General features: G+C 45.8%; 1 protein-coding gene across 3 annotated transcripts in view; it reads left to right on the plus strand.

Moving 5' to 3' along the window:
* The window catches only part of phf14 (PHD finger protein 14), a 62,043-nt gene that overhangs the window by 16,061 nt on the left and 23,494 nt on the right, over positions 1 to 22,488 (plus strand). Inside the window, exons 6-17 of one of the 3 annotated variants that reach the window (XM_028964077.1) lie at positions 903 to 1,014; positions 2,111 to 2,248; positions 3,261 to 3,407; positions 3,629 to 3,899; positions 4,939 to 5,045; positions 6,692 to 6,787; positions 10,882 to 10,988; positions 11,279 to 11,410; positions 12,927 to 13,089; positions 18,860 to 18,916; positions 19,119 to 19,240; positions 20,216 to 22,355. In XM_028964077.1, coding sequence (XP_028819910.1) covers positions 903 to 1,014; positions 2,111 to 2,248; positions 3,261 to 3,407; positions 3,629 to 3,899; positions 4,939 to 5,045; positions 6,692 to 6,787; positions 10,882 to 10,988; positions 11,279 to 11,410; positions 12,927 to 13,089; positions 18,860 to 18,916; positions 19,119 to 19,240; positions 20,216 to 20,222 — 1,459 coding nt within the window. In that variant the 3' untranslated portion in view covers positions 20,223 to 22,355. Of the gene's footprint in view, positions 1 to 902; positions 1,015 to 2,110; positions 2,249 to 3,260; positions 3,408 to 3,628; positions 3,900 to 4,938; positions 5,046 to 6,691; positions 6,788 to 10,881; positions 10,989 to 11,278; positions 11,411 to 12,926; positions 13,090 to 18,859; positions 18,917 to 19,118; positions 19,241 to 20,215; positions 22,356 to 22,488 lie in introns of those variants that run through there. The other 2 variants (XM_028964075.1, XM_028964076.1) reach the window with 2 other exon arrangements.

Consider the following 22,488-nt stretch of genomic DNA (forward strand, 5'->3'; position numbering starts at 1 on the left):
TTTATTTATTTTCCCACTTTGCTTGCTCACCAGGCACAAAATATGGCATACATTATGGCTGCACAACACTATTCACATTGTGACGTGTGTACACATGCAATAGTCCCACAGTAGAAGGTTTTCTCATTTAAATGGACCTTTTTTCATCATTAAACACATTCATCCTTGTGATCTACCCAGAACATATTAGGACTACTTGAATGGAACACCCTTGCTCAAAGTTTTTGTCTTCTCTGCAGGTTATTCTGCTGAAAATCAGTTGAGGGAAACAGAAGTTGTACACTACCACCCAAATCTACTTGATCAATATTTACTTGATGTCACTTTTACTTGTGGACTAATAAATATCAGAAATGCACAATTCTGATTGCAGGAAAATATTTGAAATTACGACCCACCCAATTTGGCAACACAACAAGGCAGCTCAGATGCACTCACTTCTTGCCTTAATTATTATTTTTACATGGAGTTGTGAATGGCGTGGTAGTAGCCTAGTAGGTAACACACTCACCTATGAACCAGAAGACCCAGGTTCAAACCCCACTTACTACCATTGTGTCCCTGAGCAAGACACTTAACCCTGAGTGTCTCCGGGGGGGACTGTCCCTGTAACTACTGATTGTAAGTCGCTCTGGATAAGGGTGTCTGATAAATGCTGTAAATGTAAATGAATGTCTGCAGGTTGAGCAGAGTTTTCTTAAAATATAATTAACTAAATAATTTTTTTTCTAATTTATCAGGAATGTTTCGTTCTACGATCTGATGCTCTTTCTCTAATTACAGATACAGAGTCAGATCAAATGTGTTGATTGGGGGGGGTCCACTGGTATTAGTGGGATTCATATTCTAGACTTTCATCAATTTTGTATTACTACTTGCAGACATTGTCTCTTTTCTTACAGGTGGGTGCATGTTGTGTGTGCACTGTACGTCCCTGGCGTGGCGTTCGGTGACATCGACAAACTGCGGCCGGTAACACTCACGGAAATGAACTACTCGAAATACGGCGCCAAGGCAAGTGTCCCTTCCCCATGCAGCACTTTACATTTTACCGCAAACAAACAGCGTAATTATACGCCTTTTAAAAAGCTCATTAGGGGCTCTGTGTGTTCAAGTGGTGATGGATGGCCATGAGTCAGTGGCCAGCTTGACTCCAGCCTTTTCCCTACATCCTCCATAAAGTCTTTCCTCGTCAGAAATTGAGACATTTTGACATTTACCTTTTCCTGAGAGCATTTTGTGGGTCACTAAGCTTGGAGAAGATTCCCTTTATTGAAGCGTATGACTTTTACAGGCACTTGAAAGTGTCCTTTTTTTTTTTTTTTTTTTTCTCCCCGTTAGATTGTACTTTGAGTGTGAAATGAAATTGCTCGGTGAAAATGGCTATTATTATTTTAATTCTTCTCGTAGCATCATTTTAAAATATCCCAACTTTCTGAGAGCCTTTCTGCATCTATAGGTGCAGGTAAAATCCATAGAGAAATGCCTAAATGTCAGTGTTACTTAAAATAAGGACCCCAAAGTGGACTCCGCTTTTCAACAGACTGGAAATTACGGAGATCTACGTAGCGCAGTTTAATAGCTATTTAATGGTGTTGCATTAAATAGAAGTAATTAACCACTAACGATTCGTGCCCACTGGGAGATGTAGCTTTAGCTTCAGCACATCAAGGTGCTAAACTTTTATCTGTACATTTCTTGGGTCTCCGAAGGTTAAGAGCTCTCTTGAGATTGCCAGTGTTGGTGAGAACTCAAGTTGAATTTTGATTCAATAAAGGGAAAACTCATTATTAATATTTTAATATTGTGGCTGACCTGTGTAGGTATTATTAATAATCTTGATTTTATGAAGCATTATTGACAAGTGCTTGATGTTTGCACTCTTTAATGGTATTAATATTCATGGATTGCAATTTTGTGACCTTGTTGGGGCATTGGGGTCAGTGTTTGGCCTAGCAGGTAAGGAAATTGACACGTAATCATAAGGTTGCCGGTTCGAATCCCGACCCGCCAAGGTGCCACCATCCCCACACACTGCTCCCCGGCACCTTTTTTTGCTACCCACTGTTTCATAATGACAATCACTTCACTTTCACTTCAATATCTTCAGGAGTGCAGTTTATGTGAAGATGCCCGCTTCGCCCGAACGGGGGTTTGCATCAGTTGCGACGCAGGCATGTGCCGCTCATACTTCCACGTCACCTGCGCCCAGAAGGAGGGGTTACTGTCCGAAGCTGCAGCGGAGGAGGTGAGTCACGTCTTGGTTGTTGTGACCCACGACCTGTTGATGGGGAGGAGTCTCTGGAACACTTTTACCTTTAGGAGCGGAGCGGAAGGCGTACAACGAACAGCTTCCTGCTGACTGGCTAATCCATAGCTGCCGGCCTCTGGGGGTTCCAATAACACTGTGGATATTTTCGCAAAGTGCCTACTCACCGCAATCCACTTAATCCAGTCAACTGTGCAAAGGGCCCCCTCAATGGGTGAGGGGCCAGATAGCATCCGCAGAGGCTCCCTAAACCTAAACCATTCCAGAGGGGGCAATACCCTAGAAATGGCCGTGCCGGTTGCTGTTTAAAACAGATGTGTCTTCAACCAGATTAATATATAGACTAGTATATATACGCATGCTATAGTATTAGTATTCTTTGTTGAAGTATTGTTTGTTAAAAAATAATATAAATAAATAATTCACAGAGCATTATCATTGAAACTATCAGGATTATAGCCAAATATATATTTAATAAAATTAAATTGACAATTGAAAAATTAAAAAGAGAACAGGATCTGTGGTATAGACTGGTATAAACAGGTCTATAGGTTGTTATTCCACTCATCAAGATTTGTTCTGAAGAAGGATGAATTGCGAGGAAACCATTTCAGCCGAGCACTCTTGTCCTTTAAAAGGGAGAATTTACCGCTGTCGATGCTGTCGCCGAGTGTTTGTCACCGTTATCAGCGAGTGCACAGACACCGGCGCTACCGTAAAGTCTGGGGGATGTGGGATTATTAGCCCGGCGTCAGGCCGGGGTCGCGCTCGCCCTTGCCGATATCTGCCGAAAATAATGAAAGCATCAGTTATAATTATCAGGGTGGAGTGAGGGCCGAGCCCCATCCAGGGGAGTTGTGGCATTAAGACAAAGAGGACCCTTTTCAGCGAGAACATTGACATTTTCCTCTCGGTTTTGTTTTGGAATCGCGTGCCATCTTGTGTGAGGAGTCAAGTGGAGAGTTCAATCTGTGTGTGTGTTTTTCCCCAGGACATAGCGGACCCTTTCTTTGCCTACTGTAAACAGCATGCAGACCGATTTGACAGGAAATGGAAGAGGAAGAACTACCTGGCACTTCAGTCGTACTGCAAGGTGTCACTTCACGAGCGGGAGAAGCAACTGACCCCCGAGGCTCAGGTCAGAGTTCACTGAGGTCACATCGCATGAAATATAATGCCTTTTATTGTCACTATACACATGAACAATGATATTAAAAGTAGACATATATGAAGAAAATAGAGCAGAAAATACAAATATACAAAAATATGAGATTTTATATGCTATTAGCTGCAGATTTTTTAGTTTTGATTTAGTGTGAATTTTACAGTTTTTTTTTTTTGTTTTTTTTTTTAATTCAGGCTCGCATCACCACTCGACTGCAGCAGTACCGCACCAAGGCGGAGCTCTCACGGAACACCCGTCCACAGGCGTGGGTCCCTCGTGAGAAGCTGCCCCGTCCCCTCACCTCCAGCGCCTCGGCCATCCGCAAACTGATGCGCAAGGCTGAGCTCATGGGCATCAGCACCGACATCTTCCCCGTGGACACGTCTGACACCAACACAAGCGTGGATGGGCGGCGCAAACACAAACAGCCCGCCCTCACCGCCGACTTTGTTAACTACTACCTGGGTACGAGAGATTTCCAAAACCTCTTTACGAAACAGCACGTGGGCGGGTTTACTAATGTCACGTTCAAAAGTTCCGCCATGAGAATGCACTGAAATACCCTGAGTACAACGGCTATTAGGAGTGTAGAGAATGGAGGGCACCAGTCCTGCACATGTTTGTGTTTACCTTTTTACATTTAGCACACCTGATTCAACTTCTGTACTCACTGTTATCACGGGTTGGTGACCCCTGTCAATCATGCCTACAGGCTCCTCCCTTTTAAAAGCTTTGCTAATAAAAACTAGTGCTGAAACATTTTCATTGCAATTAAGTGCGATGTGATTAATCGCATTGTTCTGCGCAACATTCAGTAGTAGTTTTTTTTTTTAATTCTGCAAAAAAATATTATCTTTATTTTTTTTTTTAGGTGCAGGAAACTGTGTTAATGCATGGTAAACTAACATGATTATAATGCCTTGCCTAGCAATAATAACATCATGAAAGTTAATCAGCAATAATTTCACACCACCAGAAAGGGCTGGGTGGGTAGTTAGTTCTCCTTCTCCAGCATACGGAGAACTAGCAAGCAGACGCTTGTGTCTGTGTGTTTATTTCCGTAAATTTTGAATGCTGTGACCTGTTTGTGTTTATATACATTCTCCAGTGACCCTATGGACCTGGCCTTCATGACACGTCCTGAAATAAACCATCTGCTGTGCCCTGTTTTTACTCATTCTCCTGTAGAAGAGGTTTAATCTGAAGAGCGGTTAAGTGCAGGGCGGGCGTGTGCACGGTGCTCAGTATGTAGTCTGGCACGTTCTTTGCGACTGTAGCGCCGCTTGCAGCAGATGTGTGCGGCTGCATGGCTGTAACCTTGGGCACACACTCCATTAGCTTCCAGCAGGAGGCCCATCAGCACCCTCTTTCTCTTTATTTCTTTCTTTCGTTCTCCCTCCCTCCCTCCCTCTGAGGCTATGTGGGTAGCGATTGCTGTATTGACTGCTGTATTTTTTTTTTTTTTTTCTACCCCTCTTTCTGTCACCATGCTATTGCAATGCAGAGCGGAACATGCGAATGATTCAGATTCAAGACAACATTGCTGAACAGAAGAGCCTGAAAGACAAGCTGGAGACGGAGCAGGAGAAGCTCCACCTGGAGTACGACAAGGTTGGGACGCCACCCGTCACCCGTGTAGCACACAAGGAAATAAATCAGACTTCATTACTTATCATTAAAATCATTATCTTTTCAGTATTTGGTACGTAGTTGAGTGGGTGTTAGTGGTCTAGTGGGTAACAAACTCTCCTATGAATTATGATTATATAAATAAATGAAGACCTTAAACAGAGACCTACGACAGCAGTCAGTGTGTGGCAGAATATATTTTATTTCCATTTTACTGCATGACCATACCATCTCCCTGTGACTCAACATTTGAGCTTCTTTGCCGCACTTATAATCTCATCGTTTTGATGTCAACCCGAGATAAAATGACTACAGAAATTAATCTGGAGCGCTTCAGGAAATCAGCGATTCTTCTTTACGGTAGGGAGGTAGGACTTTATTAATCCCTCGTGAAGGTTCCTCAGTTTAGCAGTACACCAGTATGAAATATAAGAAGATGTAAACAGCGATGTAAGAAATACGATACAATAAAAATGATGTAGAAATATTAAAAGTACAGCAACCACAGTTTTGTCGATCATGCTCTTCATTATGCCTCATTGTCTTACATGAAATTTGTCCATGGTGCCAGGAAAGGCTGCTGCTCTAAGAGAATGTTAAAGTGACTCCAGCTTTTTGAAGGGAAAAAGTTCAAAATGGCTCCAACAAGACATAATAGCTGTCAAAGCCTCTCTCTGAACATGTGACCTCGGTGAGGGAGGCACAGGCAGCATCGCTTCGTCGGGCCTGACGGACGAGGGAATGAAGTGGAGGAGTAAAAAGTCAGGAGAGTTAATGTTGCGTTCCAGCTCTCTGCTGCATGTATAATGTGTCATTAATGGAGTGTGTGTTGCTAATTGTGCCACTTGAGTTGCTGTAACACTGGGATCTGCCTGGATTGGGCACCGGGTGGGGGCATTAAGGGACAATTCGTGGTGTTTTTATTAATTACAACGTTAATAAACTAGTGTTCTCAATCAATTTAACAAATTAATCGTACATTTTGCAATCAATTATCTGGAGTTTTTCATGATTAATTCTCCAGACTAAAGCTTGCTGTAATTTTTAAAACTATTAGAGAGACTAGTGTGGGAAAGAGGGTCAGGCCACAATGCCCACTATGACGTAAACAGAGGCGCATCCTGTTCCCTTTGCTGGCAGTTCATGCACAGATAGGGCGCCAGCCAATCGAATCCATATATATCCAATTCTCTAGAATACATCGGCCAATCATTTGGCGAAACGCGTTAATTTTGAAGTGTGAAATATTCCCTCTGTGATGTTTGAAGGAAAAGATCACACAGATTCACAGCTCTGGAGCAACCCTGCCTCCTTTCTGTACACCCGTCCCCCCACCATCTGCCTTTTTCACTCTGCCGCTCTTTATCAGATAGTAGCGTCTTATCTGTTGTCTAGATTTTAGAGTGCAGTCGGGCGACCCAAATGCCAGAGCTCTTCTCTCCGTGTGTGTTGGAGAGAAATAAATGTCACTGCTGTGCTGTTCTTTCTCTGCATGTGCAGGGCGTTGGATATACATTATATTGACAAATGTTTGGTCGTTCTGAAACTGTTAAATCTAGTGTGTGTGTTTGTGTTTGCTGCAGCCTGTCGTTGTCTTATCTCGTCTGCGGTGTGTGTGACCTCCACAGCTCTGTGAGTCTCTGGAGGACTTGCAGAATGTCAATGGGCACCTGAGGAACGAGGGCCAGGCTATGTGGAGCTTGCTGGGTGGCATTCTGGGACAGGTATGTGACCGCCGCCTACACTGAACTCAGCATGTTCTCACCCTCCAAACCCACTCCTCTTCTGTTTCCCTCCCAAAGGTTTTTTTTTTATTTGCTTTTATATAGGTCTTAGTGGTCCCCTAATACTATATCTGAAGTCTTCCACAATTCAGAAATTCAGCCTTGGTGCATAATTACAGCCACTCTTCCCCTGTCCCACAATGAAATTTCCCCAGGATGCGCCGTGTCGGTGTCTGTAGCTTTAAATGATAACGAGGAGGAGCGAGGCGGGACGAGGAGTAGAGCGACCTATAGAAGTTGAGGGGCATTTGCGGAAATGACATCATCAACACCATTCACCAACCACAAGTGGGGCAGTGGTTGCCTAGCAGTTTAGGAAGCGGTCCTGTATTCAGAAGGTTGCCGGTTCGAATCCCGATCCGCTGAGGGGCCACTGAGCAAAGCACCGTCCCCACACGCTGCTCCCCGTGCGCCTGTCATGGCTGCTCACCAAGGGTGATGGTTCAAAGCAGAGGACTCGTTTCGTTGTGTCACCGTGTGCTGTGCTGCAGTGTTTCACAATGACAATCACCCACTGTTTCTACAGTGTTTACCGAGCAACTGCAATGCTCGTTTGCGAGCCATGACGGTCCGTGGTGATTTATGTTTTAGGGGAGGGCTGTGAAATCCTCTGGTTGGAAAAGCAAACGGGAGGTATCCTTTCCCCGTATGACAACATGTGGAGCCAGATTAGACCGCTTGAGCCTCCGCTCTCTGAACGGTGAAGCAAATGACCAAAACACGCTTTATACATATCGCCATTTATTGCCACTGCAGGACCATAGGCAGGATAGGGGAACTCGTATTAATGTTAAATAATCTCACAAAGTCAACATTTCCTGATAGGGAACCTTTAAAAACCAGTCTACATACATCTTGTTAAAAGACATAACAATCACTCATACCGATGGATGAATATTGTACATAAGGCAATTGTTAAAAAAAAAAAATATATATATATATATATATATATAGAGAGAGAGAGAGAGAGAGAGAGAATATTCCAATATTTATATTCTGGCAACAGATTTTTTTTTTTTTTTTTTTTTTGGGGCATAACTGCACCACCTCCTTAACCTCAACACTGTTCTTAATTAGACAACCGCGCCCCTCTCTGGCTGTTTCCTTCAGGTGGTCTGCTGTAGGACATCTAGCCATGGAAGGAAACAGTGCAGTCCCGTCCTGTAGGTCCCCCCGTGTCCTGCCGGGTAATGGCTTGTGATTGAGAGAAAGCCAGATTGCGGTCAACACCCCGCGGGGCGGCGGCAGGGTAACGGCGCCTCCCCTGTTTTAGCAGAAAATTCTTTCATTTGCGCTAACTGATTGACCTGTCATTGGCTGCGCTCTCAGACCCAACTCCGCAGCTAAAAGCAGTACAACCTCCCACCTTGCCCCCACCCCCCAACCCAGGACCTGCTTGCTATGGCAACCGCGCTGCCAAGGCGCGTCGCCATGGGTGACGGCGACTTAATGAGTGCGAATGGCAAGTTTCTGAAATGTACTTGCGACATGTCTGTCCCTGTACGGTCATTTAAAAGGGGGTATTTTTTTCCCGCTGTTAACGTCATAGTAACCGACTCAGCGATGCAGTTTAAAGGATGAAAAACCCTTTCGGTCAGCAGCGATGGGCCACGTTAACTGGCGCTCGGCATACCGGCCCAAGCCGATCTGCACATCGGTCACATTAATGGAAGTTAAGGGCCCTTTTCAGATCCTCGCTTTGCATTTTAATGCGTGCGACGCCGGGTGAGGAACAAAGAGGGCAGAAGCTACTGGAAGGTACTAAAGGGGGTCATTAACTTGAGAGGGGGTTCGGGGGATCGGAGGCGTGCACCTTGATGTGCTGACAGGCGCAGAACGGCATCCGCGAGAGGGGGAAAAGTGAGAGAGGAGAGGGCGGCTGTGTTTTCCCTGAGATCTGTCTGGCCGTGCCGAGGTGAGAATGAGCGGAGCGCCGCAGACGACGTACGTGTTGACGCGCACACGCACACCTTAGCATACACACTTCGGAGGTGTTTGATGGCTCTCTGCTGAGGGGAAATGGCCTCGTCCCTGCGGAGGCACCGATGGCCCTCCCTAATCGCGGCGAGCCGGAGAACATGGAGGGATGACTTCAAACGCTCCACCTGTCCAGCCTGCAGGAGTGACGTCGTTCTGATACGCGTTACCTCAGGTCTCTGATACCGCTGATATGCCACCTTTCCTAGGGCGGGGTTAGGTAGCTACTTCTCCAGTTCATATTGTATAAAGAAAACGCTCCCTGACTAAAGATACTCGTCAGATAATAACTACGTGATTTATTTCTTTATTTATTTACATATTCTTCTCTGTAGAAGAACCAAACTTGGTCTTCTGGAAAGCATCCATCTGCACCAGCAAAACGGGGAACCTTGCACTCGGCTCTGTCTAGGTTCAGACTGCGAGTTCATTTGTAATGGGGAATCAGTTCTTTTTCTGGCTCACTTCAGCTCAGACGGAGCTCTGTGGCAATACCACGGGGTACCAAGGTTAAGGTTCTGCAGAAATCCCACGGTATATTGGTCTTGGCAGCTTTGTGACTATTTTGAGCTTCAGACTTTTTTTGCAGTGAAATGATCACGAATCTAACAACCCCTAATGAGGAAAAGTGTATGATGTGATATGTCTACGTAGTATGACATCATGCAGTGATTAAGCGATTGAGCTGGACGCAGTTTTAATTGTCCGCGTGAAAGTGAAGTGATTGTCACACGTGATGCACAGCACACAGTGAAATTTGTCCTCTGCATTTAACCCATCACCCTGAGTGAGCAGTGGGCAGCCATGACAGGCGCCCGGGGAGCAGTGTGTGGGGACGGTGCTTTGCTCAGTGGCACCCCAGTGGCACCTTGGCGGATCGGGATTCAAACCGGCAACCTTCTGATTACGGGGCCGCCTCCTTAGCCACTAGGCCACCACTGCCCCACGGGCCCGACGTGCGCAGTATTTGCCCACATCTCGCGCACTCAGAAAGTTCTCGTGTGCCGAGTGCGTAAGCCGTTTAATTAAAGGCATCTTGGAAAGTGTCTCCCAGTGCTTCAGATAAATGCGGCGGTAATGGAGTCGGGGGCTGGAAGGTTGGGGGTGGAGGGGGGGGGGAGAGAGATGGCGTGCAAGAAACAGCCACTGCCAGCAAATCTGCAACGGCCGCCATAAATCACGTAATTAGAAACACGAGACGTTTAAGTAGCAACATCAGTCAAGGAGGCGCGTGGCTTTTGTGTCATCTATCTGCTACATTTCCATTCCCTATCAGTCACCGGCGCCTGTACATTAACCGAAATTATTGATGTCCCCAACCCGGACCCCCATCCGTCTTGCCTCCACCCAGAGAGCGTTTTCACTGGAGCGCCCAGGCTTGGCAGAGCGATTTTGCTCGAAAAGTCTAATAAAAGTGTCTTTAGGGGCGCGGGAGGCCCGTCATCCGCGGACCCGGCCGCACACACCGTCTCGGTGGCGCTTTGGAGTGTGGAGGTGTCAGATTGATGGCGCGCCACACGACGTCGGCCTAAGACATCGCTTCCTCACGTAAAGCAAACTTCGTTCTGGAAATGCGTTTTTCTGCCTGAACGGTTTCACCGGAGCACGTTAGAAAGTTCTGGATGGGCCAAAACAAATTTTGACTTTTCCTCCTTAAGGCAAGGGCTAAAATTAATATCACAGTATGTCGTGGTATTTGTTGTCTGTATTCAGCATCATAAAATGAATCTCTACATGGTTGCCGTGGCACACATAGATTAGAGCCACTCCTCATTGGTGACGGTCCCTCAGATTCTCGAATTAACCCAAACGGCAGACATGCAGGTGGATGCTGAATCTACACCCCCTCACCACACCTACCTTCCAAAAAGTCCAATCTGAACAAAGTTCTGGATCTTATGAGCTTAACAGTCCCCAGGGCCTGTTCTTTAAAGACCAAAAGTGGACAGAATGTGGGGTTTTAGCCCCTAATCCTGTATTTTGCTGAATTATTTCTGTCCAGGTTGCAGAGATGATGTGTGTGTGTTTTTTTTTGTTTTTTTTTATTTTCCTGGCAGAAGCTCAACGCTCCGGCTGTGCTGAAAGCTCCCAAAGAAAGGAAGCCCAGTAAGAAAGAAGGTGGCTCTCCTGGAAAGTCCTCCAGTCTCCCTGCTGTTCTCTACAGGTACAACAATGATAAAAATATAAAATAACATTGTTCCGCGAGATAAGGGGTATTTGGGAAAAGCCAGCTTTACTTGTGACCGATTCTGATTGTGTGTATATTGAGTCTCTGGCACCGATACTGACCCTGTAGTCAGGCTGATGAACGTACCGTCAGATATTTTCCCCCATGCAGCATTTTTTCCAGCCGAAAGAATCGGCGTGATCTGGAATCTGGAAGTGAACCCGCCGCCGGAGTGTTAGCCGTATGCTGCCGGGACTCTTAGCGTGTTGTGCGTTGCTCCTCCACAGCTGCGGAATCTGCAAGAAGAACCAGGACCAGCACCTCCTGCTGCTGTGCGACACCTGCAAGCTGCGCTACCACCTGGGCTGCCTGGACCCGCCCCTCACACGCATGCCCAAGAAGACGAAGAACAGTTACTGGTGAGACCAAACACCTTCAACAGGATCCCCGCTCTTCACCGTGTGCAGCGGTTGCTAAGGCCAAAATGCTAATGCGACGAAGGGTGATATCAGGGCTTTTATTTATTTATTTGTTTGTTTGACTGAAATGTGGCATTTTCCACAGACTCGGGGCTAATCTGACTATCAGATGAGAGATTTGAAAGACCGAATGCCCCGTGCTGCAGATGGGGGTAATGAGTTTCCTCTTCAGCTACAGTTAACATCTCCCCGTCTCTCTGTGAAGGGCACGCGGCCACTTTACCCTTTATCAGTAAATGCATATCTGCCGCTCGCCGTTTGAAGACCACCTGTCACCATTTTACTAATAAAAAAAAAAAGAAAAACGGATGATTTTGTAAAAGACAGAACGAAACGTTGTTCTCGATGTTATGCATATATACCAATCTGCTCTGACATTGTGACCTCATGGCTGATGGGAAGTCGGCCCTTTTGCTGCCAGAGCAGTCCTGACCCATTGAGGTACGGACTCCACTAGACCTCTGAAGGAATGATGTGTCATCTGGTACCAAGTTGTGAAGTTGCGCCTCCATGGTTTACCTCGATTGGCCCAGCTGTCTAGCCTTCACAGCGGCCCATTTCCATTTTTATCAGACGCCCTAATCCAAAGCAACATATAATCAGTAGTTGCAGGGACCGTTTCCCTGGAGACCGTTTCCCCCAGGGTTAAGTATCTTGCTCAGGGACGCAATGGTTGTACGGGGTGTTTGAACCTGGGACTTTGTGGTCTTCTTTTTCATACTACCAAATCCCATAATTTGCCCAATTTATTATCTGCTTTCAAAACATTAAATTCATGGACAAAATGTTCACTTGCCACATAATATATGTGAACCCCTGCTGGGCGCCACAGTAACCAGACAATCCGTAATATTCACTTCACCTATCACAATGTTATGGCTGATGGGTGTATAATATTATGTGGGCCTTTTAGGATGTCAGGTCCCCACAGTGTCACAGACGCAAGCCGCCGTTTTCAAACTCCACTCCTGACTAATTCGATCCATGAATATGAAAGGCCCGATGCCGTTCTGCTCCGCCGGAGGAAAATTAGAAAGCGTTTTTGGAAAGATAAAAAATTGTGCAGTGGCCAAGTCATACCTCAAAACGTAGCTCCACATAATTCCAGGAAGGCAGCAAGGTGCCTCTTGTCTCGCAGCAGTGACATCCAAATGCTTTCCTGCCTTTTCTTTTTCTTTTTTTTAGGGATTTGGGTTTTTTTGTGCCTCAGACGCAACGCCGCGTATTGTTTTGCTGCTGTGCTTGTAACCCATAAACAGGTTTTCAGATTTCGAGGAAGCGTATTAGCACGCTGTCTTTGATGGAAAATAAAAGCACAGACCTCCGAGGCGTTGATCCTCTGCTGAAGATTCCGCGTCATTGTACAGCCGATAACGGAGAACAAAGCCTGAGCAAAACTGGAATAGAACCCATGGTGCACTGAGAGATGCCTTGTTCCCCTCTTGGCCCTTTTCAGGCAATGCTCAGAGTGCGACCAAGCCAGCAGTGATGAGGCCGACATCGCCATGGAGACGCTGCCCGATGGCACAAAGAGGTCCAGGCGGCAGATCAAGGGACCGATCAAATTCATCCCTCAGGACATGTCACCAGAACCCAAAAAGCTTCAGCTGAGAGGCACAGTGAGTAAACAGGGCAAGTTACAACATTTCAGCCCCCTGATATGAGGCTGTAATATGTACAATATCCTTATCAAGTTACCACTTTTGCAACCTTGATAACTTCTTCAATAGGGGACATTTCAAGATATTTTAAGAAATATTGAGAGGAAAAAATGCATTTAATCCATTTTGGAATAAGGCTGTAACATGATAAAGTGTTCATAGCACATCATTTTTTCTGCACATTTTATCATTTAGCCTTATTCCAAGATGCAAATGCTTTTTTTCCTTCAGCACCCCATAATGATAACGTGAAAAAAAGTTTACTTGAGGTTTTGGCAAATTTATTTAAAATAATAAAACTGAGAAGTCACATGTACATATTTATTCACAGCGTTTGCTCAATACTTTGTCATTGCACCTTTGGCAGCAATTACAAGCTATGGCACGCTTATCCATGGCCTGTTTCACCATTCCTCGTTACAGCACTTCTCAAGCTCCAGCAGGTTGGATGGGAACCGTCAGTGCACAGTCATTTTAAGATCTCTCCAGAGATGTTCAATCATATTCAAGTCTGGTCCTCAGTCTGGGTTCAAGAGTGCTCTGGAGCAGGTTTTCATCTAGGATGTCTCTGTACATTGCTGCAGTCATCTTTCCCTCTATCCTGCTGTTAAGGAAGCGGCCACATACTCAGAAGGCTGCTGGTTTGAATCCCATTCCGCCAATGTGCCACTGAGCAAAGCAGCTTCCCACACGCTGCTCCCCGGGTTCCTGTCATGGCTGCCCACTGCTCACCATGGGTGATAGTTAAAAGCAGAGGACACATTTCGTTGTGTCACCGTGGGCTGTGCTGCAGTGTGTCCCAATAACAATCACTTCACAACCACATTTTCTCTCTAAAGATTATTTACCACAGCCGAAGCAATTTTTTAAACTTTTGTTTTGAATGTTGACGTCTTTTACGTCTGAGGTCGTGTCACAGTTCCTACTTGCAGTGTGAATTAGTTCTCAGGGGAACTCCCCAGCTGGTTAGTTCCTATAGCTGCATTCCTACAACTGCAATTCCTGCACCTTATGACTGACAGGAGGTTAGAAAACGTACCGACGTTGATGCTGCTTGATTCTACTGTAGCTCTATATTGCCTCTTGAGGTTTAACTGGGGTATTGCAAGACCAAACAGGCTGCTGATTAGCGTTCTAACTTGAATGTTATGTTTCTTTACATTTAGTCCTTTTCTTATGTTTAAGATTAAAATGATTCCATGTTATATTTTATGTATGTAGTTAGTAATAAAAGTACCTGCTCCCTATTGACTGAGGTTAAGGGCTCTTAATCCTGACGTAATCATCCTCTCCCTCTGATAAATGATACTTTACTCAGCCCCTCTGGTGAACTTTACACTCTAATTGATTTTTAATTCACTTTTAGCTCTTCACATGTAAGTGATAATTGACCTGCACTTCGGTCTAAGCCTCCTGAGCTCTTTTGTCCTGGCGTCAGGGAATAATGCAGGGTCAGGGGTTATTCAGCAGATGCGGCGTCTTGAGGCCTGTCCTACCTGCGAGGTTACAATCAAAACGCCATGAAGCCCCAATGCAAAGTGACCAACCGCGGAATGGCGCATGCAGCATTTACCTCCTGTCTGATCCTCACACGTAATCCACAGCCGACTAGTTTGGCTTATGAATGTTCTACCTTTAGCCAAACCACATTCTGTGTGTTCTCTGGAGTGTTTGTGTCTGTGTTCTTTTAAGTACTTGTGTGTGTGTGTGTGTGTGTGTGTGTGTGTGTGTGCGTGTGTGCGCGCGTTTGCGTATTGTCCCTGAGCAGTGTGAGAGCCGGAGATACTGCTCGTCTGTCAGCCTCGCCGTGGCTCTCACTTATCACTGTCCACCACACTCTGATCCGCCGATAGCGGCCCAGCTTCCCGGCTCCCTCAAGGAAAACAAAAGATACACATCGCAGAAGGGGGGAAAAGAGCTGGGAGGGTGGAGAGGAGAAGCGCCTACTCACTTTTCCTCCGTCAATAGCCGCCCCTCCATATTCATACAAAAAAAAAAATGAGTGTGAATCGTGTCGGTCATTCACAATTTTGATTGATTACAGCTAGTCTTTGATAGTCCATTATTTTATTATTTTTGCTACCTCTGGAACATAATATGCATTATATCATATGGAATCTGCTATAAATATATTGATGCCTTGAGGAGTGTGTGTGTGTGTGTGTGTGTGTGTGTGTGTGTGTGTGTGTGGGGTCACAATCATAGTTGTAGGAACGTGTGTGTGGGGCCGGGCGGCAGTGCCAAGTCGGGTTAATGTATTTCTCCGTTATTCTCTCCCGACGTGTGCCCAGAAGTGTGCTGGAGGCCTTGCCGGAGCCGCGTTGGGGATTAAGGGGCTTTTGTCCGCCGCTTCACCCAGTGAAGGAGCTTCAGTGCAGCATTTATCTACAAATGCAAGCCACGCGGTGGCAGCCACAGAAAGGACCCCTGCTTTGCATTTTTAATGCTTTATCACAAGGCGCCTGGCAGCGGGCATGTCTGAGAGCCAGTTCCCATCTATCAAGGCTAAATAATCAACCTGCGGGGCTATAAAGAGTATTTTATGGCCATGGATGTTCCCCGCATTTTATTGTGTTCAAGTGCAGAGCCCTGATGTATTAAATGGAGGTTTCACGCCAGTCATCAACACAAAGTCCTCTGTAATGTCAGCGGGGAAAATATCCACATGTTGGGACGTGGGTTGCCCGTTCGTCTTCCAGAGTGTCACTGGAGTGGCTAAAACTCGGTCCAATTGAGCTTCACACACAACTTGTTCACCAATAAGACAATAAGTGGTACAGTGCGCAAAATGAAGTGCATTATATCTTTTGTCTGACATGGGAATGCAGAGGAAAAACCTTGGTGTAAATAACTAGAAATAACTGTTCCCTAGATGCTGCACTGATCCATAACAGATGATTACAACCCAAGTACTTACTGGTTGTCCTCTGTCCACAAATATGAAATGGACCCACCCCTTCCATTAAAGGCTAAAACAAACACGGCAAATTTTAACTAAACAAAATTTCTGAATAATTTTTTTAAAAAACTTGAGAGATATTGGCACAAAGGAGTTCTAAAACTAATTCAGTTTACACCTATAAACTTGAATTTGTCAGCCTGGTGGCAGCAGCTCAATGAAAGTGTTCCAACAACAGCAAATGGAAAACCCCAATATATCCATACGTGAAACTGGATAATGTGTTGGTGTATTGATTTGTTGTCCCACCCTGACTGTGCACAGAAATGTGCTGTGTTGGATGCAACCTTCGGCTCTTTACTTAAGCACCTTTCAGAACGTAGCCTTTGGTGCGAATAGTTAACCAGTCAGCTCCAAAAACACCTTGATGATCATTAATCCTCCAACATATGGTTCAGTTCCCCCGAGAGTCACCTGACCGCCGTACCTGCACTTTTACTGCAGGTTTGCATGCTCGGCTGCTCTTACTAATCCTGGGAGGGAGTTGATTCATGCTTGTTAAGGATGCAATGATGTACTTAATTAAAAGATTGATTTTGCCGTCGCCTCCGAGCCGTCCCGGGTTTTAATTTAGCCGCTTGTGCAGAAGAATGAGAACGGTGGCCTTTTGTGTGTTTGTGTGTGTGTGTGTGTGTGTGTGAGCCATCTCTACCACACGGCTTCAATCAAGACTGGCAACAGCCTCCTGGTGGTCCCACCCTGGCCTTTAATAGCCCACCTTAATCGAGTCGGCCATAATGGGGAAATAATGAAATAAAGGAGTTCCTTTTGTTTGGTGCCGCCGTTGAGAGGGAGGTGGCAGGGGGGGTTTAGGAGCCAATTGGCAACCTGAAAGCCGTTAGCATTTATAATGATAAGTGCTCCATCTGCCGAGTGGTGGCGGGCCAACGGCGACAGATGGAATTGTTTTCACAATCTGTTTAAATATGTTGTCGGTTTTTCTCCTCTCTTTTAAAAAACGTGGCACCGCGGCCACACAAAAAAAGAATACTTGCCCGATTCACGTTTAATTTGATTTCGTATTTTCAATCTTCTTTTTTTTATGTATAGTTGGCCAGATTTTTAATTTTTGCCATCTAGAAAAATCCAATTGAGCCAGACCCGGTGACCCGACTGCTGAGTAGCCTGTTGTCGGGTCACAAACAACTGCACTTGCTTCCTGCTAATGTGAACTAGTGGGGTGTGGGCTCATTAGTAGTGGGTTCATTAAATGCATTAAAATGTGTAATGTATTACATTAATTTTTGTTTTTTTAAGTGGGGATCTCATCCAGTTCTGTAGTGAGGTCCTTTCACCTTTGATCACATCCTGATCACTCTCCACACCTTTTTCCACTGATTGGATGATTGACGGTTTTGGTTTACTGTAACTGTTCAGTCTTAACTCTTATGGCATGTTTACAAAAGATCCATATTTTCCCAGTGCTGTATAAGATTCAGCGCATGGGGCATGTTTGCTATTGTCACATCATTTGTGTCTTTAGGGTTTACAGAAATAAACAGATTGCTAGTTTGCTAGTTTTTTTGTATGTTTTAGAGGAGGAGCGAATCGCCCACCCAGTTCTTTTTTTTTTTTTTAACAGGGTTTAATTATTTCTGACATTCAGATGAAAGATTATCTGCAATGACGTTTACATGTTTAAAAGGGGGCAGGAGTCTGTAGGCTTTCACACACCAAACTTTCTCATTCTGAACAACTTAAACACCGCCCCTAGCCGTTCACCGTTCATTAGCGGTGTGAACCTTCACTTGTCTCACGTTTCGATTTGATTCGATTATGATTATCTGTGTTCGCGCTCACCTCAAAGTGAAGTGATTGTCACAGCAGCACAGCACACATTGCGCACAGTGAAATTTGTCCTCTGCATTTGACCCATCACCCCGAGTGAGCAGTGGGCAGCCATGACAGGCACCAGTGGAGCAGTGTGTGGGGACGGTGCTTTGCTCAATGACACCTCAGCAGATCGGGATTCGAACCTTCTGATTACGGGACCGATTCCTTAACTGCTAGGCCACTACTGTCCCACCTGACTCCACGAATGCCAGAAAAAACACCTGGTTCAGACGTCTGTGGCTTCAGGTGAGCATGGACTGAACACAGACCACATATTTGCTCATTGAAGAAAATCTAAAGTTGCATTTGGATCAAACGCGCTGCGGGCACCGCACGGCTCAGTGTGAAAAGTACGCGTGCTTTTCAAAATTCCCGGTAAGATCTCTGTGTGTAGATCTCTGGACACTCAGGGGAAGATCAGTTTTTCCTCTATTCCCATTTCATGGGTGTGAAACTCCTACCCGGAGCGGCGCTGTACTCTGTAGATCAGGCCGCCACAGTCGCTACTTTTTAATGATAATTTTTATACTTCCACAAGTAAATCACTGAGCAACGTCATTATGATGTAATCGATTATGTTGTGCACTGCATCGTTGCAATATCGATTAATTTCAACACCCCTATCGTCCAGGAGCAGGGCAGCGGCCATCCGTTCTCTACACCCCTAATACAGCATTTACACAGAGCGTATGAGTGGACGTCACAGACGTGACCACGCCCACTACCGACAACAACATGCAGATTATCAGGCGCTTTCTTTCAAGGGTTCAGATTTGAGTGAACTGCTGTGTAGAGCCTGTGAGCGTTTGTAAAGTATTGTTAAAGGTTTAAAACGGGCATCCTGTTCAGGCTGAGGTTCTCCTTTAGTGGCTGTAGTTCATGAGAATAGTTTTCATTACCAGTGGATATTTCTGATAAAAGTCCCCCTCTGTGCAGAGGACTCGCGGCCAGAAGAGGAAGCGGGTGTCCATCTGCGAGGAGGAGAAGATTGAGGTACATTAAGCCCTTTCTCTGCCGCTCCTCTCTCCGCCACTTCAATTCATTTAGCCTCCCCGGTACTCCCTCTCCACCAACACTCAGAGTCCGGGATTAAAGGAGATGGCATGTGTGTGTGTTTACTCAACATTTTCAGCCCCCACCCACCCACCTCACACACGCGTTCTGCCACCGGCTCTAATCATCTGCGTTTCCATAGGAACCGCCGCCGCGGGAACGTCGACACCGGCAGTCTGCAATGCAGAAGAAGCCGAAGGGCGACGACGCCAGGACAGAGTGTGCCGCCTGCAAAGGGCCAGGTGACAATGAGAACCTAGTGAGGTGGGTGAGGCCGAGCGAGTGTGTCCGATTTCTGGTGTTTTCCCGTCTATTTCATGCTCTACCTTCGCAGGTGTGCGACATTGTCCCAAATCTCATGCCAAATGATGTAGTGCGGTGGGCAAGTAGGCTAATGTCACATCAAGTGCCCGGCCCAAAACTTTAATGATCTTTTTTCTGAACTATATCTGTGACTGGTTCGGCCGGAATTGGCCGGAAACCCCACCCTGTCAGAGCATTCTGATGAGCAAACTAGTGACTGTGACATTAGCCAACATGCCCCGAGCGCTACCTCTTACATAGCACCAAGAAAATATGGCCCTTTTCTAATTTGATATCACCTCATTGAATGTCTTCACTGTTTTTATGCAACGTAAATACAAATTTTATTAATTGCATTTATGCATTAAATATTTTGCATTTAGGTCTATACCACCACCATCTTCTAAAGAAAAAAAAAAAAATTCTTAATTGATTTGGTGGCCTTACATGTTAGCTGAAAAGTCACCACTAGGGGCGCTGCAGCATGGAGCATTCCTTTCAAGCTAGCAACCAAACTCTAGCCCTTAACAACATAACTTAATTGATTTGGCCTATTTTTGTTTATATTTTTTGTAATGTAAAGGCAGCCCTTTCAGTCATACAAAGATGGGTAGAACAACAAACGCTAACCTCACCTGCAGATTTTAGGAGGCACATAACTCAGCCGGCTCTTACCATAGATGTGCAGTCGCTATGGTAACCAGCTCGTTATTTTCCTGCGTCGTGCAGAGATTAAGAAACGGGGTGGTTTCGTCAAAGTGTTGGAAGTCAGCGGCCCTAAATGAGTGGTCATTACGAGCTCCTGCCGAGGCGTGGGCTTGTGGTTAGTCTTGTGGGCGGGGCTGAGGAGGATCAGGGGCGGGGTTGAAGCTGTGCTCTGTGTTCAGGGGCGGGTGTGTGAGGTGCGCTGCCCTGACTCTTTCTATCTTTGCACAGGTTGTGAGAGCCGGGCACCGCAACACCTCCCCTCCCCCCTAAAACCTCTGGACAGATGAGAGAAAAGAGAGAGGGACAGAGACAGAGGGAGAAAGAGGGGCAGAAATTAACCTCCAGCCGCCGTCTCGACCCGAACGGCACCGTGTCATTGCTCGATTGATGGGTCCGTGGAAAATTTGAGGCTAATGAACTCTAAAGAGATGTATGCTAGGGCGAACATGGACCTTGTATGTGGACGATGGGTTAGCGCTGGGGGCGTGGCATCCAGCATCACGTGGCTGGTTGTCGGTGCGGCCTGCGTGGGACTCTTGGGAGACCGGACTTAAATCGGGACTGCAATGTTGACTTTGGACATTGGCCAGTGGATTAAACTCCTCAGCGTGCTCTCCGCTACTAAACAAACTCACCTCTCAGCTCCTCGCCTCTTCCCCACCTCCCCGGACCGCCACCCCGCTCTCTCCTCCTCACCGTAACCACGGCGCCGCACTCCTCCGCCTGTCCCTAACTCTGTTTCTCTGCTGTCTGCGCTGGACTGCTGCTGAACGTGCTACGCTCACCTGCTCGTGCTGTGCTCCGTGGACTCTACCTGTAGTAGTAGTAGTAATAGTAGTAATAGTAGTGGTAGTAAATCTAACGGTAGGAAGGAACAATAAGTGTGATTTTTTTTTTTTTTTTTCGATTATTAGTAGGGATGCAAGTAGCTTCTTGGATTCAGCGACGCAATTTATTCTCTGTATGTCTGAACAGTGCTGTGATGTGTGGACGTCTGCGTGCAACAATCCCTATGCAAGTCAACCCGGCCAGGGTGCAGTTCTACACAAACGTATTCCTTCAGTTATGGGCAGAGCAGTCGATAGATCATTTTTATTTTATTTTAGCGTTATTGTTGCATTTCTGACATTATCGATATCTATATAATCGACAATTCATTTTTTTTTTTTTTTTTTTTTTTGTAGTTATGCGGTATGATATGCTGCATTTTGTAAGTTCTGTTTACAAAAAATACGAAGGTAACTGACTGGTTTTAGGTATTTGAACGGCCAAGGCATGTCAGGTGTGTGTTTAGTACATTGACATTCACTCTGTATGCTTGATTACATGCTGGGCGGGGCTTTGGTCAAAAGTCAAATACAAGATTGGTGGCAAGGACGCAGTAAATCTGTTGGTATTAAGGCAGGGTTTTTTTTTTTTTTTTTTATTAAACTTTACTTGAAAAACATTGAACAGATTAGGCAAATGTGCGTGTGCCCAAACTTGTGGACAATTCTAATTCTAAATAATCAATAATAATCATAATGATATCTCCTAAAAAAGTCAAGTCTCGTCAGCAGAGGCGTGGTACCTTATCGCATTTGACTTTAATTCATAACCGATTTCAGGCTCATTATTTATGTCCCTACTTGACTCATGTGGCTGATGACTCTGTGGTATTGGGCTCTTTCACCACAGCCCGTCCCCAGTGCTCCCTGTCACTCAGGGCGCATGACAGGTGTCAGAAGCTGGCCGTCCCGGGGCTTCTATCCGCATGTCTGGTGGGAGTCGCCCGCCGCTAAAAAGGATGGAAGAAAAGAAGAAATGGAAAAAAAAAACTGCTTAGGCACACACGCGCTGTCAGGAGGGAGAAAGCCGGCGGGGTTCGATTTTCCCTGCGAGGGGCTTAGAGAGGTCAGATCGACCCTTGACCTTTCACCTCCCTCCCTCGCCAGTCCTCCTGTGGCGCAGCAAACGTTTCAGGAGCCATGCATGGCTGAGTTGCCGGCGGAGTTCGCTCGATGTTTCCCCGCTAGCGTTTTGGACGCGTCCCAGTGACAGATGTGCTGTATAATGTGCTGTTAGTGAGGTGATTTTTATTTTAGTTTTTTTTTTTTGCCAAATTTTTGTTATCAGATCCGAGCTGCAAGTGCATTTTAACGTCAGTGTTGGTTATTTATTTGTGTTCATGCTTTTTTTTTAAAAAAAAATATTTTTTACTAAACAATTTGCAAGCGTAAGGGGTTTCTGTGAACTGCAGTAGTGTTTTATTGACTGACTTGATTGGCGCTGGTATGGTTGCGTGCGTGTGTGTGTGTGTGTGTGTGTGTGTGGCCCCCACCTCTCTGCATTACTTGGGCTTTAATAAACTCTTGACTTTTTCACCTTATTGGCGTCGTGATGAATGGGAGTCAGTGGGGTAATTAATGGCAGTAAGTGTGTGTGTGTGTGTGTGTGTGTGTGTGTGTGTGTGTGTGTGTGTGTTGTCGCTGATTTATCAGGAAGGAAGAGCCAGCGGCCGC

This window comes from Denticeps clupeoides, chromosome 20 (genome assembly GCF_900700375.1).
Source record: "Denticeps clupeoides chromosome 20, fDenClu1.1, whole genome shotgun sequence".
NCBI classification, from domain to species: Eukaryota; Metazoa; Chordata; class Actinopteri; order Clupeiformes; family Denticipitidae; genus Denticeps; species Denticeps clupeoides.